Raw genomic sequence first — 14,888 nt, 5'->3', positions numbered from 1 at the left:
CCACGACACGACTAAAAGATAGAAAACCCACGTATTTCTATTTGGAGTATTCTACTTCATAGCTTTACGCTCTACCTATTTGTTTTGTTTTCGTTCTACGTACGTGTATATCGCGTAAACGGTAGTAGCGAGAGAACAACAAAAGACCGTTCTACGTGTCGTTAATATCCTCTACTATGGAAAACATCGACGCCCATAAATTTCATGTTTACTTCGAAACGTGCAATAAAGATAATTAGAGGGTTAATTCGGCGCATCTAATTTTACGTTATAAACGCGTACGTTTCAGTATCGAATAAAGCGTGACTCGCAAACGAGAACGTTCTCATAAGGACGATCTATTGCGAGGCGAATGAATTCAGAATCGCGCAAGAACGCGTTGCGAATCAAAGTTTCGCGACAATCGCCGATTTAACCTACACGGGAGCGCCCGTTCCCGAGCTGAAATTCCACAAAGCTCGTTATGTCACTCGCGAATGCAATTCTGGCAAATGATCAAAAGACTCACTGAAACGATGCTCTTTGGTAATGCGTCCGTTTGGGTTCTCGCTCACTGATTCGTCGACAGCTCCGTAAATCAGCCTGGGCCTTTGAACCGTCGAACTGGGGGAAGAAGGGTCCGCACTGCGCGACTCGTCGAGGATTCACCCAAGAACAGATACGAAATGGAAACACAAAAAGAAAAGAAAAGGGAGACGTAGACGGACGTATGCGGCAAATAGTCGCGCGGAGAAATAGCGACAGAGATACACACCCGACCGCGGTAACTTTCAGACTGAGGGTTGTTTCGGCGCTACACTACCGCACCGCCACCCTTCGACCGTCCTGCTCACTAGGCACTAGACCGCCACACCGCCAACTATCAAACTAACATACCAACAAAACGACCAATTATTCAACACTTTACTATGCCAGCTATTCTTTCATTTCCGCTTTTTAAAGCTATTCGATATGCACAATGTACAATTGATTCCACCGTATGTACTTCCCCAATACCCTTCTTCAATAAAACAACAATTTCTTTGGACAATGAATGGTGCATTTCAGGTGCAAATATTGCATCGATATAACTATTTCTATGGAATGTGTTTATACTTATTGGGAGTTACCGAAGAGCCACACGTTCACTTGAGATAGCTCGGGTACGAATGCAATATCTTCGGAGTAAACGTCATGGATGCTTCGTGAGAAAAAATTCTATGCTTATAATTTATAATTTCATCGGTATCTTCGTAGAAATTATTTTGGAAATCTTGTATATTTTTCTCAGTATGATGTAGACCAATCCGCAAATGATCGGTCGGTTTTTAGAAGAATTTTATTCATGAGCCTTCGTTCACAGCCAGCTTAATCTGTCCTTCGAATACCTGCTGTGATTACAAAACATTCATTTCGTGTTCGCGTCATATACGAACGTGCTATACCGATAACGATACCGAGCGTTGTCCGCAAACAATAATTTTCTATCCTCGTAAGTAAAATTGCAGTACAATTACGTTAAAAAAGTTCCATATTCCGATAAGTTACAAGTATAAATGGTACCATTCGCGATGCAGAGTTTACTCGATGCCGACAAATCAAAAACGCTCACGGACAAACTACACGTGATGTTCATTATGGCTAAATTGCTTCTATGCGCAATTTCACTTTTACTTCTCGGATGTAAGTATTATATTCTTGAAGAATTACGAGCGTCTTTCTAGAATTTGTTTCATATTACAACCAAGAATGAAAATTTCTAACAACCCTAGCGAGTACGAGTGGTTTAAGTGTGCGCTCGGTAGATCGAATCGTTGGCGGAGCAATTATCAATGTTACCCACGTTCCCTTTATTGTAAGTATAATAATTCTATAGATACTCTACTTAATTTTAGTTTTACTACGGTTAAAACGCAATAAAAGCAGTAAATGAATAATTTAAAAAAATATGTAATAGCAATTAATTATAATTAATAGAATAATTATTGGCAATAGTTGTCATATAGAGTAAATGATCGTCATGCGTGTGGTGCCTCCATTATCAATGAAAACTGGGGACTAACAGCTGCCCATTGTGTCATAAAGTAAGTAGCAAGGGGATTTGTTAATATTAAGCTGGTATTCCACGAAAACGTTCAAAATCAATTCAACTGTCACAGATTTGTAGACAACCCCCGCTATTCGATGTCCGTCCGTAGCGGTTCTACTAAACGTGAATCCGGTGGAGTCATTCACAATGTGACAAAAATTATCTACCATAATAAATATAACGATGACGATCTCGATTACGATATTGCAGTTTTCAAAGTACAGCCACCATTCGATTTTAATAACATGACGCAACCTGTTAAGTTACCAGAAGATCCTAAAAACTATAGCACAGGTTGGGGCTTGGTAGCTGGTTGGGGTTACTTCATCGTAAGTTCAATTGCAAAAAAAAATAAACTTTCGTTCGACATCGAATTGGAAGATGACAAAAAGTGGAACTTTTAGAAGTACGATCCAATACTGTCTGAAGATCTACAATATGTTATCCTGCCAAAATTCAAAAAAGATAAGTGCATAAAGGATTACAAAGATTACGGTCTTACGATTACAGAGCATGAAGTTTGTTACGGTCTAGCAGAAGGGGGAGAAGATGCGTGCAAGGTAAGTGACAAATTACTGTCATATAATAATTATACTAAATCGATATTCATTCTGACCATTGTATAGGGTGATTCTGGTGGTCCGTTGATTAATGACTCCACCATAATCGGTATCACTTCATGGGGCGCCAACTGTGCTCAACCAAACTCACCTGGTGTTTATACCGATGTCATAAGTCTAGTAGAATGGATTAAAAATAAAATTTCATCATAAATTGCTCGATGATTTTAATAAATCTACGCTAAAGTGTAAAAATTCAACAATACGTTTACATGAAAACTAAATAAACTAAAATTAATAAGCTTATTCTGCCTTGAATCAACACCAATGTAAATCAATAACTATTTATCATTGCAATAAAAGTACACCTGATAATAGATCAATATATCGAGAGACTGAATGTCACAAAAAACTTACCAAAGCGTACTGTTACATCCGACGTTGTCATACACTTGAATTCGGTAAAATAGCGTCGACAGATTCTCCATCCTTGGACACCACAAATCGGGCCTTTTTGTAGTTCAGAAGATTCGTTTTTCTCAACGCTACCCACGCTTGATATCCAAGCTCGTAAAACTTTGGCAAACGATCGAAACCACCAGCATCCGCTAACGAATTGTTGTATTCCCATTGTTTGTCCATCAGTTTATGCGCGTGTCGTTTCTTCAGCGTCTTCAGTTTTGAATCCTCCAGCATGGTCGATTGCGATGGTAAACTTGTTCTTCCTTCTAGTAACGCGAGAAAATATTGTACCTAAAAAATTATACACATCGTATAAAAATCATACAACTTTTATATAAATACACGCATGCCAATAGTTACTTGTATGTGAAACATAGGGAATGGAATGACGACACTAGGCACTCCAACAATGCACATTGTGGGGTGAGCAATGTTAATTAAATGCTTGTACAGAGGGGTCACAAAATTGTCATCCACTCTTATACCACAATTTTCATGTAAAAATGGAAAGCTGTACTTATATCCGGTGCAAAACATAAATACATCAGCCGTAACGGAAGTTTGATCCTTTAAAAAGATTCTATCTCTCTCTACCCTTTCGACGCCGAATACCTCGCTCATGTTTGACGGTAAGGCAGTATTTAATCTACGATTGAGTTCCTGGTTAAAAATTGCATACCCAGTAGCTGTCTGAAGATATAAAAAAAAATACCTTTCATTATTATGGCTTAGGTATACTCGAGTTACATGGTTTGTTAATTCGAGCGCAATGTCGACTCCGGAGGAAGATGCCCCTAGAATGAATACACTCTTGCCAGAGAATTGTTCTGGTTTTCTGTACGCATGACTGTGCATTAGTATGCCGGAAAAAGTCTCGATTCCAGGTATCGCTGGCGTGTAAGGATCAAAGTAATGTCTGCTTCGTACATGAAAAATAAGCATATAAAATAAGTACATCACAAATTCGTTTATAATAATATTATGATCTATCGTGTACTGAGGACAAACGGACCCATTACAAATCATTACAGCATTAAAAACAATTTCTTTCTCTTGCTTCGTTTTGATAGCTTTTACCCGTACAACCCAAGTCTCTTCGCCTTGAGGTGATGCTTCAAATCGAACGCATTCTACTCTGGTACCAAACTATAACAACAGACTTTTAATGATTGTAAACTGTGAAAAATTGTCGAATACAGTAATGTGTGCTTCCGTTTACCTGAATGTGTTTAAGCAAATCAAAATGATTCGCGTAATCTTGTAAGTAAGCCTGAATTTCCCGATGCGACGCGCAACAGGGTTCCTCGGCGTTCATTCTCATGTAGTCAGGAAAGTTCATAATTTTTGTCGGCAGATTAGTTCTACGAATAAAATGCAAATTGTAGTATTCAAGATTAAACTAACATTAAAGCTACTTAAACACTATCCTGGTAAAAGCAATTAACGAAACATCATGCAAAAGATTGTGCAATATTGAACCTTAGATCCCTGTACATGCTCGAGTGAATGGGCAAACCATTCTCATCGACTCCAGTCGTATCTGTGTAAACCCATGTACCACCGATACCATTTGTTTGCTCATACACGGTCACTTCGAAATTTAAATTTGCCGCAAAGTGTCTAGCTGCGCATAAACCAGCTGCACCTGCTCCTATCACGCAGATTCTTTTTCTTCTCGAGTCAGCCATTCGTAGATTTATACGTATAACCTATGAGACAGAAAACATTTGGAATTACCAAGAAATATCAAATATTTCTGCAAAAGATCACCCTGCACATTTCTCAGTACCATTATATAACAATAAATCACATTTTGCAAAATGTTTACACATCAATTTCTTAAACTTTTACTGATACAGTACTCGTAGTAAAAATAGAATATATACCTTGTATAATTAATGTAGAAAAAATATGTAACCTGTATTACCGCAATTTATATGTAATCGTTATCTCTTGTACAATTGCTTTCAACTTTACCTTCTTTCAAATTAATGTAATTACTTTTAAAAAAATGTTTACAAAAAAAAGAAAAAAGAACCGAGTCAATTTGTGCGTACATTGTTAAATTTCAACTATTATCTTTGTTAACAAACGAAAACATGAAATAACTTTTCATTGAATCTTCAATAGCTCTTACCACTTACACATACCGATATAAATTTAAACGACACTCTTCCGATTCACGGCGCGAAGTCTGATTTCGTTAACAAATAAACATTTTCCTCGTTCTTCTCTTTTATATGCTTAAGAAATAGCGCGTGAGGAAGTTTGTAATAAATCAAAGGACACGGAAACGGAAAAAATACGTAACCGCATGCTTATCATAACAGTAGCGTCAACGACAACATTTAGACATATACAAACTAGTGTAGGAATTGATAAGCAGGCTTGTTTGATAAGATTTACATGATTTCGAAGCATAAACAGTTGAACACACATGAAATTAAACTATCCTGACATTAGAAATAAAATATTTATTGCAATATTTTTTAATAACATTATGTGTGAATAATCGTAACATTAGTCTTAAAATTTATATTAGTGCTTGGTGTTAACTTCAATCGTATCTAGTATTGAGCAATTAATTGTAAAGTATATTTACGTATATGACAACGGTGTATCTCTGTGTACGATTGTCCGTAAATATGATGGAAATCCCAGCAAATTTTAACCGCACTCGATTCGTTAAAGTAATGAAAGGAAGAAAGAACAAACAATCGTAGCAACAGATAATTTGTATAACGCGCGCGCTATAAGTACCGATTCGTTCGAGGAATCCTTTCGTATTACCTTCACGCACAAATTGACTCTCACATCTATTCGCTGATCGAGTAACTTGTTAGAAAAAATTTGATAACCAATTATTCAGTTAAATGAACATTTTATACTATTTTCAAATAGCTAAATTAACACGAAACTATTTGAATGCTTATTACTGTCCAAATGTCCACTCGTATGCATTGTATTAAATAGCAACAATTGAGTCATTCGTTGAATCGAAAGATACACTCTTGACTTCACAGGTGGCTCTACATAACATGACTCAACTGTAGGAAACTACTATTGCGTTATTTTACCCAATGATTACAAGCTCAATTACAAGCTCAAAACTGACAATGTTCAAAGGAAAAACTGGATGAGTAAAGGCCATTAAGCAAATTCTAACATGCAGCTTATTTCCCTCTTTTTTTTGACTCGTAATTTGTCGTAACTTCAATGCGATCGTCTTTTCACTTCATCATCGGGAAGTTATAGGATTTTACAAATTTTTCGTAAAAAATAAATTCATCGTATTTCCAGATCATGTACGAAATCGATTATTGATAAAAAAATTTAATCTTTAATCCACAATATAAATTTAATATATAGCTATGTAAAATAAACTCGATCTAAGATGAACAAGTACAAGGATTGCATAAAATCGATCGAACACACACAAGGTACAAAGGAAAAAATGCTTTGTTGAGAAACCATAAACAAGATCTTCTTTGTACACCTCTTACGCAAAGAGGTATGCTTTACGCAATAAATGTTGGAGCTGTTGGCTCTTGAATTAGTTCTAAAAGTGAAAAATATATGTGTATCGTAAATGTTTTCGATCGAAATCAAGATACATATATGATTTTATAAATATTTATGTGGAATTATCGATTAATACGTTTTCTCTTTCGACCAAAAAATAGAAAGTTGATCCAGCAATGTTTTCTATTCGAAAGACCATTTTGCCAAACTTCATTTCCTAATGCCATCAACGATATAACAAATTATGTAATCCGACGAAAACAATATCAACGGTGAACATCACATTCCAACGAACAGATCAACAATAATCTCATCTCTCGATTCTCCTTTCTTTTACTCGTTCTCAGTCTATTGATCTTCCATATACATATATATAAGTATGCGCCTACATGCCGGGATACGGTTCAATGTTAAAACATATAGACGTAAATGAAATTATTGTAATGGGTATAAATTGGAAGAAAGTATAACGAACGGTTTCGCATATGCTTAAATACTGTACGTACAATAATTAAGAACGCCCGAAGAAATATTCGGTAAAACAAGTAAAGAACAGAAAAAAAAACATAATGCTAATGTTGACTATCCGTACGAACCGACATAATTAATTTTCGATTCGCCAACAAGTTTCCTCTTTACACTATTTCACGCTTTAATTGTTATGGTATAAATATTCTCGATCGAATATACAACGCACGCGATCGACTTGCTAAAAAAAAAGAACTGCTGTTAAAACTATTGCTATAGCTTTCGTTCTTGTTTCCTCCGTTTGTTCGTCTCTTACAATAATTCTCGCGTACAATGCACACGTGCTTAACGTTTAAAGAAACTATGTAATGGATACGTTGAATCTGATGCAAAATTCCTTCGAAATATAAACGCTTGAATCCTTGTAGCCATTATCCGAAACTCTATCGATTCCTGCATATTCGTAAACCAAATGAATCTCTAAACTGTTTTCATAGCTTCGCTTTTTCTGCGATTGATCCCAGTTTAAGAATCAGGCGCATCATTCTATCGACGAATAGAAAGAACGTAAAATCTTGAATAATAATAGGATCCAATAGGCACGGTTAACGATTATTGTTCGAAAATCGCAACGCTTGACGCGAATTCGACAAAGGGCAGTACTGAGATTTTTGTAGTCGTACCGTGCCTCCTACGTTTTTGTTATATTCCCAAAATCTTAATGTTTCAAGAATATATGTATGTACATATGCTTTGGCAAACATCCTCCTTTCTATTTTTTATTAAACACAAACAACTACGATTCATATCTTACGTTATTTACGTTTCATATATCGTCTCTGACCAAAAAAAGAAAAATGAACTCGAGCGAAAGTTGATCACAAAATACAGAGCGTCAACTTTCCTTCGAGTTTAGCCGTAACACTGTAAAATCATATTACCGATCGTGTCGTATATACATACACTCAATGAAATGGATCGTTCGACGAAACGGATAAATACATATTACATATCCATCGCAAGAAACTGGGCAAGTAAATTACTCTCTAAAGAATCGTCCGCAAAACGTTATCCTCGCACGACGAAGTAGAATATTCAAAATATATATGAAACAATTCGTCCTGATTCTCTATGTACAAAGTTTCTTATTCGACAATTGTATAAGCACGCTACCAGATAGATTAACGTGAATAAGACAAAAAGAAAGTTAACATACTGTACAATCTGAGGAAATGAAGGAAATAAAAGGGGGGAAACAAAACGGGAATATTTTATACAAATATGCCTCTTTACATCTAGAACGCGCATTTAGCCACACATGCTCGGTTTGTATGCGCATCAAAAGAGATTCTTTACACAATGTCATCGAGCTATATAAATGCGCAAGTAAGCAATCATACATTGTATATATGTATATTTGGCGTGAACCTTTGATTCGTAGTGTTGAACGTTATTTACTAAAAATATATCCCATATCTCGATAAAAAACAATCTATCAGTGGAAATTTAGCGTTCTCTTTACAAACGACACAACTCGTTGAACAGCCTAATAACGAAGACGTGCCGACCTACACGTTCATTCGAAAGTACGGCGACGTATCGACGAAACAGTTCTACTCGTCGAACGTCGTTGTACCTGAACTACGTACGTCCGTTTAAAATACCAGCACAATTATGACCTACGACACACTTTTTTTCTCGCCGATTATCTTGCTTCGGAACCGACGTAATACTCACAAATACCTGTTGCACAACATATATTTCGCACAATCGAAAATATACTTTTTTCCACGTGTGCATTACGTACGTATAAAATCGCTAGACATTCTACGAACACACTAGATACCATCACATGTATTCTCGATAGAATGGTGAATTGTCCTCAAATTGACGATGATACATGCTGTGTATAAGACGTAGAAAAATTTCATTTATCGTAGGACCATGTGTATTTGACGATTACGTACAATACAGACCACGAGAACTCGTCTTTTCGTTCTTTCGTGTTCTCGGGTGGAACGATCATCGGGCGGATTCTATGGATTGTACCAAGCGGTATATTTTCGACAAGATCGTCGTAAGAAACTCGTTATACTTCTATATAACGATTTTGTATTCGACATACAAAATATATCCTAGGAGATACGATAGACTTTCCAGTCTTTTCCTTCATTCCCTTCGTGAGAACGTTGCAGATTTTTGTTAATTGTCTCATCGAATGGGCCATTGCGTAGTACATCGCTGAAAACCGATGCTCCCAGAACGCAAAGATTTTTTTGTCAATCATTCGTCATACGAATTTCATCAGATTAATAAAGAAAAGGATTTCATACGTATACAACTGCTGGATGGCCACGCTCAGCGCGTTTTGCATCGTCTACCTTTTTACAACTAAAGCTCGTTACTCGTCCTCTACCAGTTCCAAAATCCAAATAATCAGTCGTGCAAATAACTAGAACGATATCTTCAGCTTCGCTGCGCGATTCACTAGTCATTCCTATACTTCGAGAGAGGGGATCGTTTCGGAAGAATCCAGATTTCGATTCGATAACAGATTAATTGATATATTAGCCCTCGCTCACAGATGAAAGCGAACTACGTGTCGAACCAGCGGTATGATGCGTTAAATCGGGAAGATCTGCCGGCAAGCACAACGGTATCGCGCTTGGCCCGTAAATCGCTTCTTGCTCCTCCAGCTGTAACGCGAACTGCTCTTCCAATCTCTGTAACGGAAAATTCCAAATGGTCAGACAAATATGTAACTAATGTGTAAATAACTGTGGATGAATATTGTTTACCATGAATACTTTTATAAAAATATCTTAAATCGCTCAAAGATTTAAAGAGAGAGATGGGCTAAGTTTTTTACTCTGTTAAGCGTTTATACTATCTTTTATCGACAGACTTTTTTTTTGGACTGACCTTGTTCATTACCTAGTAGATCGTTCTGATCGTCCAGTCGTAGAGTCTCTTTCTCGACATATTATCTGTTGGACTCTTAATGAAAGGGGTACATAACAAATAGGGGAAACAACGTAATCTAACGTACACATTTGGAGAACATTTATATGAGAAACCCCGAGATGCGTATAAGCATTTACCGTACCGTTCACTACGTCCGATGAACATATAGCCCATAATTATCACCGATTCACCCTGTTATAATTTCACTTAATAACCATGGAAAAGCTACTATCGGAACGCGACACTTACGTATGTTATCGATAATACAGCGAACGACAAGTGTATCTAATTAAACACAGAGTTGACGTAAAGTATCAATAATTTAGCGAGGAGCAACTTAAGAGCATATACGAATAGTTATTAATATTCACGTTAAGTCTAATTATATAATTCACTGAATATCTTCCGTTGCTTTTGATTTATTTGCAACGGGAAACTTTACGAATCCTCTGTGTATGGACGACAATAAACTGCAACGTCGTAGCTTAACAGTGCACAATATCAACGATAAATTAATTAATGCCAACAACACATTTTTAATGTTTCAATGCTTAGAAAACTATACATTTTACTTAACAGCTAACGGTAACAAGCTCCTGTATCATTTTTATGAGCACGTGTACATATGGTACTTGGTCAAATTCGACTTCCCAAGAATTGAGACCACTTATGTTATAAATTAATTATTTCTCTGCAATACAATATTATTCATTCAAATGTTATTTTGTGTAAGCCCAAACAATATATATGTATATACTTTCCTTGATTATACAGAGGTTCATTAAACGTACGTGAGAGTATACGTGTATATGTGTATCTATGTGCGTGTACATTCATACATGTACGTATATACATATACATATATAGTACTAGATGTATACAACGTATGGAGAGACGATAAATATTAAAAGTAACTGAAGCAACGGTAAGTAAAGCGGCATGAGTTACTCTCGAATGCATAAAACACAATTCGACTGGAGAAACTTCAAAATAAACGCCCGAAGACCTTAAGAAAGGTACCGTAAAACGTTGGACCAAAGCTGTCCCCCTTGACTAAAATGTCCTATCACCTGTGTTAAAAATATGGAATAGGACAGTTATAGTAAGGAGGTCAGAAATTTCGAATGAAACGAATAAGTTGAAAGATACATTCAAAAAATAAACTTAGAACAAGACAAGTTAGTTAATGCAAAGAAACTTAGTAGTGGAAATTTTTATTTTGAAGCTTCTCACGACGAACAACCAAAACGTTTGAAAGGGGAACACAAAATGATATTCCAAGGATTACTATCTACGAGACAAGGGAGATGGCACTAGGTCTGGTTTGGAATGACTTCGTGAAAGCATGCCGTTCACGGAACCGGTGTCCGAACTGCCAACTCTTAGCGACACTCTTGGAATAGTGAACGGGGAGGGAGATGTCGGAGTGGAGCGTGGCAAACGCGGGGACTTCCTCCAGGTTTCGAAATTAAAGAGACAGTAATCTAAAGGAGGAGAAGAGAGACCACTAAGACCCGAGGGCAAATAGTCTCGGTAACGAGCTTCCAATGCTTCCATTTCAGCCGTCAGTTCAGCTTCTAACTTCTACAACAAGTACATTAAGACTTATTTCAGTATAACCATGTCTATTTCCCTCCTGAATTTAAAATAACAACCGCGACGATAGAATCGTATTTCTTCCCGCTCTCGGTCGTTGGTCATCGTGTAAGTAACAAGGAAACCTATGATTTTGATAGCAATTGTAACGTAAGAGGACAGTATGCAATAAAAGAAAATAGCAATCAAAAAGAAAAAAAAAAGAAAAAAAAAGTAAATAAGTCGTAAATGGGTTAGCCAGAAAATCTTTTCGGTTTGTTATAACATAAACTCCACTTGAAATTTTCTTGAGAAATGCGAAAAAATTGCTTGGCTATCCCCGTACAAAGAAAAGGGAAAGGAGAAGTTACGCGAAATGAAGTAAGAGAAAATAATGAAACAAAAAATTTACCTGCTTTCTAGGCTTGAGTTGTGCTTTCCACTCGCGAAGCTCCTTGCCGTACGCATCTTCTAATTCCTTCAGCTTCAGCGTTTCGTGCTCCATCAGCATTTTCCTTTTTTCGTTCTGCAGCTGTTCCAATTCCTTTATAGTTGCATCGCTTTGCGCTCTTACTTCCTCCAATTGTCGCGAATGCTTCAACTCGAATCTCTGTTGCTCAGCTCTATAGCGCTTCTTCTCGTTCTCCTGGAATTTCTTCAGTTTCTCCCGTTCGGCATCAGGATCCGGAGCGATAACCGACGACATGGAAATCCTCATAGACTCCCTGAACATCATCTCGCGCGCTTTCATCTCGTTACGAATCCTCTTAGGCAAATTCCTGCGTTCAACCGTCTGCCGTTTGATCAGCTCCTCTTCTTTCCGCTGATTCATCCTCTTCATCTGCTCCAACTCCTTCTCGTGTCGAATCAGCATTTGATGTCTTTGCAAAAAGAAGATATCTTTCAACTGCTTCTTCAACAATTGCTGCTTCTCCTGAATATGCCGTTCTTCCTGCTCCCAAATGGCCGCCTCGCGGGCCCTCATCATCTGCTGTTTCTGCTGTAAGAATTGCCTTTCCATTAGAGCGATCTTCTCGCGATGGCTATCGGATAACCTTCTCAATGATAATTCATGACTTTCGTTAAGCTTATCCAAAAAGTGTTTCTCCCTTTCCTCGTGTTCAGCTTCCAGTTTCTCCTTGCGTATCTTGAACGCGCTCTTCCTCTTGTCTTTCGGCATCAAATCCACCTCTTGCTTGAGCAGTCTCAGTTCCTGCTTCAGACCCTCGCGGAATTGCTTCAGTTCTCTCTCTTGCTCGCTACGGATCTTCTTCGAGGCAAGTCTGAGGTCAGCCTCCTGTTGCCCTTCAGCTCGTTCGATCTGCTGTCTCAGGTGCCGTGCAAGAGCCTCCAGGTCCGTTTCGGCGTTACGCTCCAGCTGTAGTCTCTCTTGCTCGAAACGTTTCTCCTGTTGGTCTTTGCTAAACTGCGCTTTCTGTGACAGATCCTGAAACTGTTTTTGCTCCATTTTCTGCAACATCTTCAATTCCCTCAGCTCCTGCTTCCTGAATATCTGGTCGTCGTAGACTTTGCCATTTTCGTCGTCGCCGTAGATCACCTTCGACGTTGTAGTGGTGACCACAACTCCGTCGATCTCGAATTTCCGAGTACGTTTCCTCGTTTTCTTTTTCAAATTCATCATCTGAATATCCTCTTTTGTCTTTGCTTGCCGTTGTATATCACGATTATAATCAGGCTTCCGTCGCAACACCACTTCCTCCTCCGCTTCCGCTGTCTGCCCTTGACCTAGATGATTCTCTTTGCTGGACTCCCGGCTGTCCTGACTGATTGTAGTGGAAATAGATTCCGCGTCAGAACGATCTATACTCTTACTTGGCGTGTGCGACCTCGTCGATCCAGATTCACTTTGAGACCGCGACCCGTCGAAACTATCGGGAGATACTCTTTTCTCTTTGTACCCTTTATTGGTTTCCTTTTGTTTTATCGTCTTTAGAACTTTCTCGTCCATACGTGCAACGACGCCAACGGATTTGTCGTTTTTCAGCAAACCGTTCATCTTCTTTGAACTTCTCTCACCGTCATCGATATCTACAGATTCCACAGTCGTTCCAGCGACTATCATTTTAGCAATCTCATCTCCGCTGTCACTCTTAGTGCTCGACCTTTCGATCAAACTTCCATCGCTGTGAGAGGAGGAGGTTCGTATAGCCTCGTGTTTATTAAGTACCGAGGAATCCTTTACTTGCTCCTTATCGTCGCCAACGGTTACGACAGAAACGTGACTAGTATCTTGCAATTCGTCCACGATAGGACTGACGATGAGTACCTCAGACTCGTCCAGTTTCTTGCCGACTCTCTTCGAAACGTCCGTAAGAATTATTGGTTGCTCCTGCGGTGTATACTCTAAACTGTCTAAACTCGGGAATCCATCGTCATCGGTCGAGCTTTCGTTCACTTGCGTTTTGTTCAATTCGTTCGCGACGATTACAACTTCCGATGTTGGAGATGGACGACACGAAAGTGATGCTGCCGCCGGTAAGATGGCATCAACGAGTACTGGAGGATGGGTTGTTACTACTGTTACTTGGCTTACATTGCTCGCGAGGCTATTCGATAAATCTGGACTATCTGCTGTGATCCGGACGGTTGATGTGTTTGGACGTATCTCTTGGTCAGTTTTACCTAGAAGTACAACAACTGTTTCTTTACTCCTGTAAGTATCTCAGAATAGGTTTGTGCAACTGGAGCCTGCGCGCTGGTAGGCCTCCCACTTCGCACGAAGGGAGAAGGAGGGGGAGCTCCCCTTGGTGGGACAATCTGTGCAGGCAGAAGCCACATGTCCTATGGAAATACTGGGCAGAGACGAGAAGTTGGCTAGTGAGATACATAAAGGGAACAGAGATATTCGTATAATTCCTCTTGCGACCCTCTGAAATGCTGCGGCACTCTTTGAAATTTGTGGGATTGACGGTGCTACGTGATCCGATTCGTGTATCTTGGTGTTCATAATTATGTTAGAGGAGGTGGACCTATATATAGGGCCTACAACCAATCAGACCCGCATTCCTTTCACTAGCTAACACTTCATCTCTGCATAGTAGGTAGACTATGTCTAGAAATGGAGCGCTCAGAAGATGAACGGATTATATTACAAGTATGAGGTGTCGAGTAAATTGAATTTCAAGTTAATTTGCCTCCATTTAGCAGATGTTGTATTAATGAATACAAGCAATTGTATAAATCGAATTTCATAAAAATCATCGAAGAACAAGCTAATGATTCTGTAATAATGTAATATGAAACATTTA

General features: G+C 38.4%; 4 protein-coding genes across 27 annotated transcripts in view; 1 reads left to right on the top strand and 3 right to left on the bottom strand.

Moving 5' to 3' along the window:
• Positions 1-863, bottom strand: part of Phcl-1 (pH-sensitive chloride channel 1) — a 49,726-nt gene extending 48,863 nt beyond the window's left edge. For 19 of the 20 annotated variants that reach the window (XM_076903032.1, XM_076903043.1, XM_076903023.1 and 16 more), the window contains exon 1: positions 509-746. The gene's annotated coding sequence lies outside the window, so the exon portion shown is untranslated. The other variant, XM_076903022.1, reaches the window with a different exon arrangement.
• A 365-nt stretch (positions 864-1,228) lies between these two features.
• Positions 1,229-14,888, bottom strand: part of LOC143428288 (uncharacterized) — a 23,244-nt gene continuing 9,584 nt past the window's right edge. Inside the window, exons 2-8 of one of the 2 annotated variants that reach the window (XM_076903051.1) lie at positions 4,570-4,792; positions 4,310-4,451; positions 4,103-4,236; positions 3,803-4,006; positions 3,451-3,736; positions 3,046-3,381; positions 1,229-1,367 (exon numbers count right to left, since the gene is read on the bottom strand). In XM_076903051.1, the coding sequence (XP_076759166.1) occupies positions 3,073-3,381; positions 3,451-3,736; positions 3,803-4,006; positions 4,103-4,236; positions 4,310-4,451; positions 4,570-4,792 (1,298 nt within the window). In that variant the 3' untranslated portion in view covers positions 1,229-1,367; positions 3,046-3,072. Of the gene's footprint in view, positions 1,368-3,045; positions 3,382-3,450; positions 3,737-3,802; positions 4,007-4,102; positions 4,237-4,309; positions 4,452-4,569; positions 4,800-5,240; positions 5,515-14,888 lie in introns of those variants that run through there. The other variant, XM_076903052.1, reaches the window with a different exon arrangement.
• LOC143428290 (trypsin 3A1) lies at positions 1,489-2,978 on the top strand. Its single transcript, XM_076903054.1, has 6 exons — positions 1,489-1,662; positions 1,752-1,834; positions 1,975-2,063; positions 2,139-2,397; positions 2,473-2,628; positions 2,695-2,978. The coding sequence occupies exons 1-6, from the start codon at positions 1,536-1,538 to the stop codon at positions 2,839-2,841; spliced, it is 861 nt and encodes a 286-aa protein (XP_076759169.1). The 5' UTR covers positions 1,489-1,535; the 3' UTR covers positions 2,842-2,978.
• Slik (Sterile20-like kinase) overlaps positions 8,206-14,888 on the bottom strand; it is a 12,357-nt gene continuing 5,674 nt past the window's right edge. For 2 of the 4 annotated variants that reach the window (XM_076903341.1, XM_076903342.1), the window contains 2 exons: positions 12,032-14,262; positions 8,206-9,803 (listed from right to left, as the gene is read on the bottom strand). In XM_076903341.1, the coding sequence (XP_076759456.1) occupies positions 9,648-9,803; positions 12,032-14,262 (2,387 nt within the window). In that variant the 3' untranslated portion in view covers positions 8,206-9,647. Of the gene's footprint in view, positions 9,804-11,192; positions 11,629-12,031; positions 14,263-14,888 lie in introns of those variants that run through there. The other 2 variants (XM_076903339.1, XM_076903340.1) reach the window with 1 other exon arrangement.

This window comes from Xylocopa sonorina, chromosome 10 (assembly GCF_050948175.1).
Source record: "Xylocopa sonorina isolate GNS202 chromosome 10, iyXylSono1_principal, whole genome shotgun sequence".
In the NCBI taxonomy this organism is placed as follows: domain Eukaryota; kingdom Metazoa; phylum Arthropoda; class Insecta; order Hymenoptera; family Apidae; genus Xylocopa; species Xylocopa sonorina.
The sequence above is the reverse complement of the archived record's forward strand: the minus strand, read 5'-3'. Positions and strand labels throughout refer to the sequence as shown.

Excerpts from the sequence above, each read along its gene's own strand:
- LOC143428290 (XM_076903054.1), top strand. The coding sequence starts at position 1,536 with ATGGTACCATTCGCGATGCAGAGTTTACTCGATGCCGACAAATCAAAA. Across the intron at positions 1,663-1,751 it reads TTCACTTTTACTTCTCGGAT|CGAGTACGAGTGGTTTAAGT; the intron begins GTAAGTATTATA and ends TAACAACCCTAG. Across the intron at positions 2,064-2,138 it reads GCTGCCCATTGTGTCATAAA|ATTTGTAGACAACCCCCGCT; the intron begins GTAAGTAGCAAG and ends CAACTGTCACAG.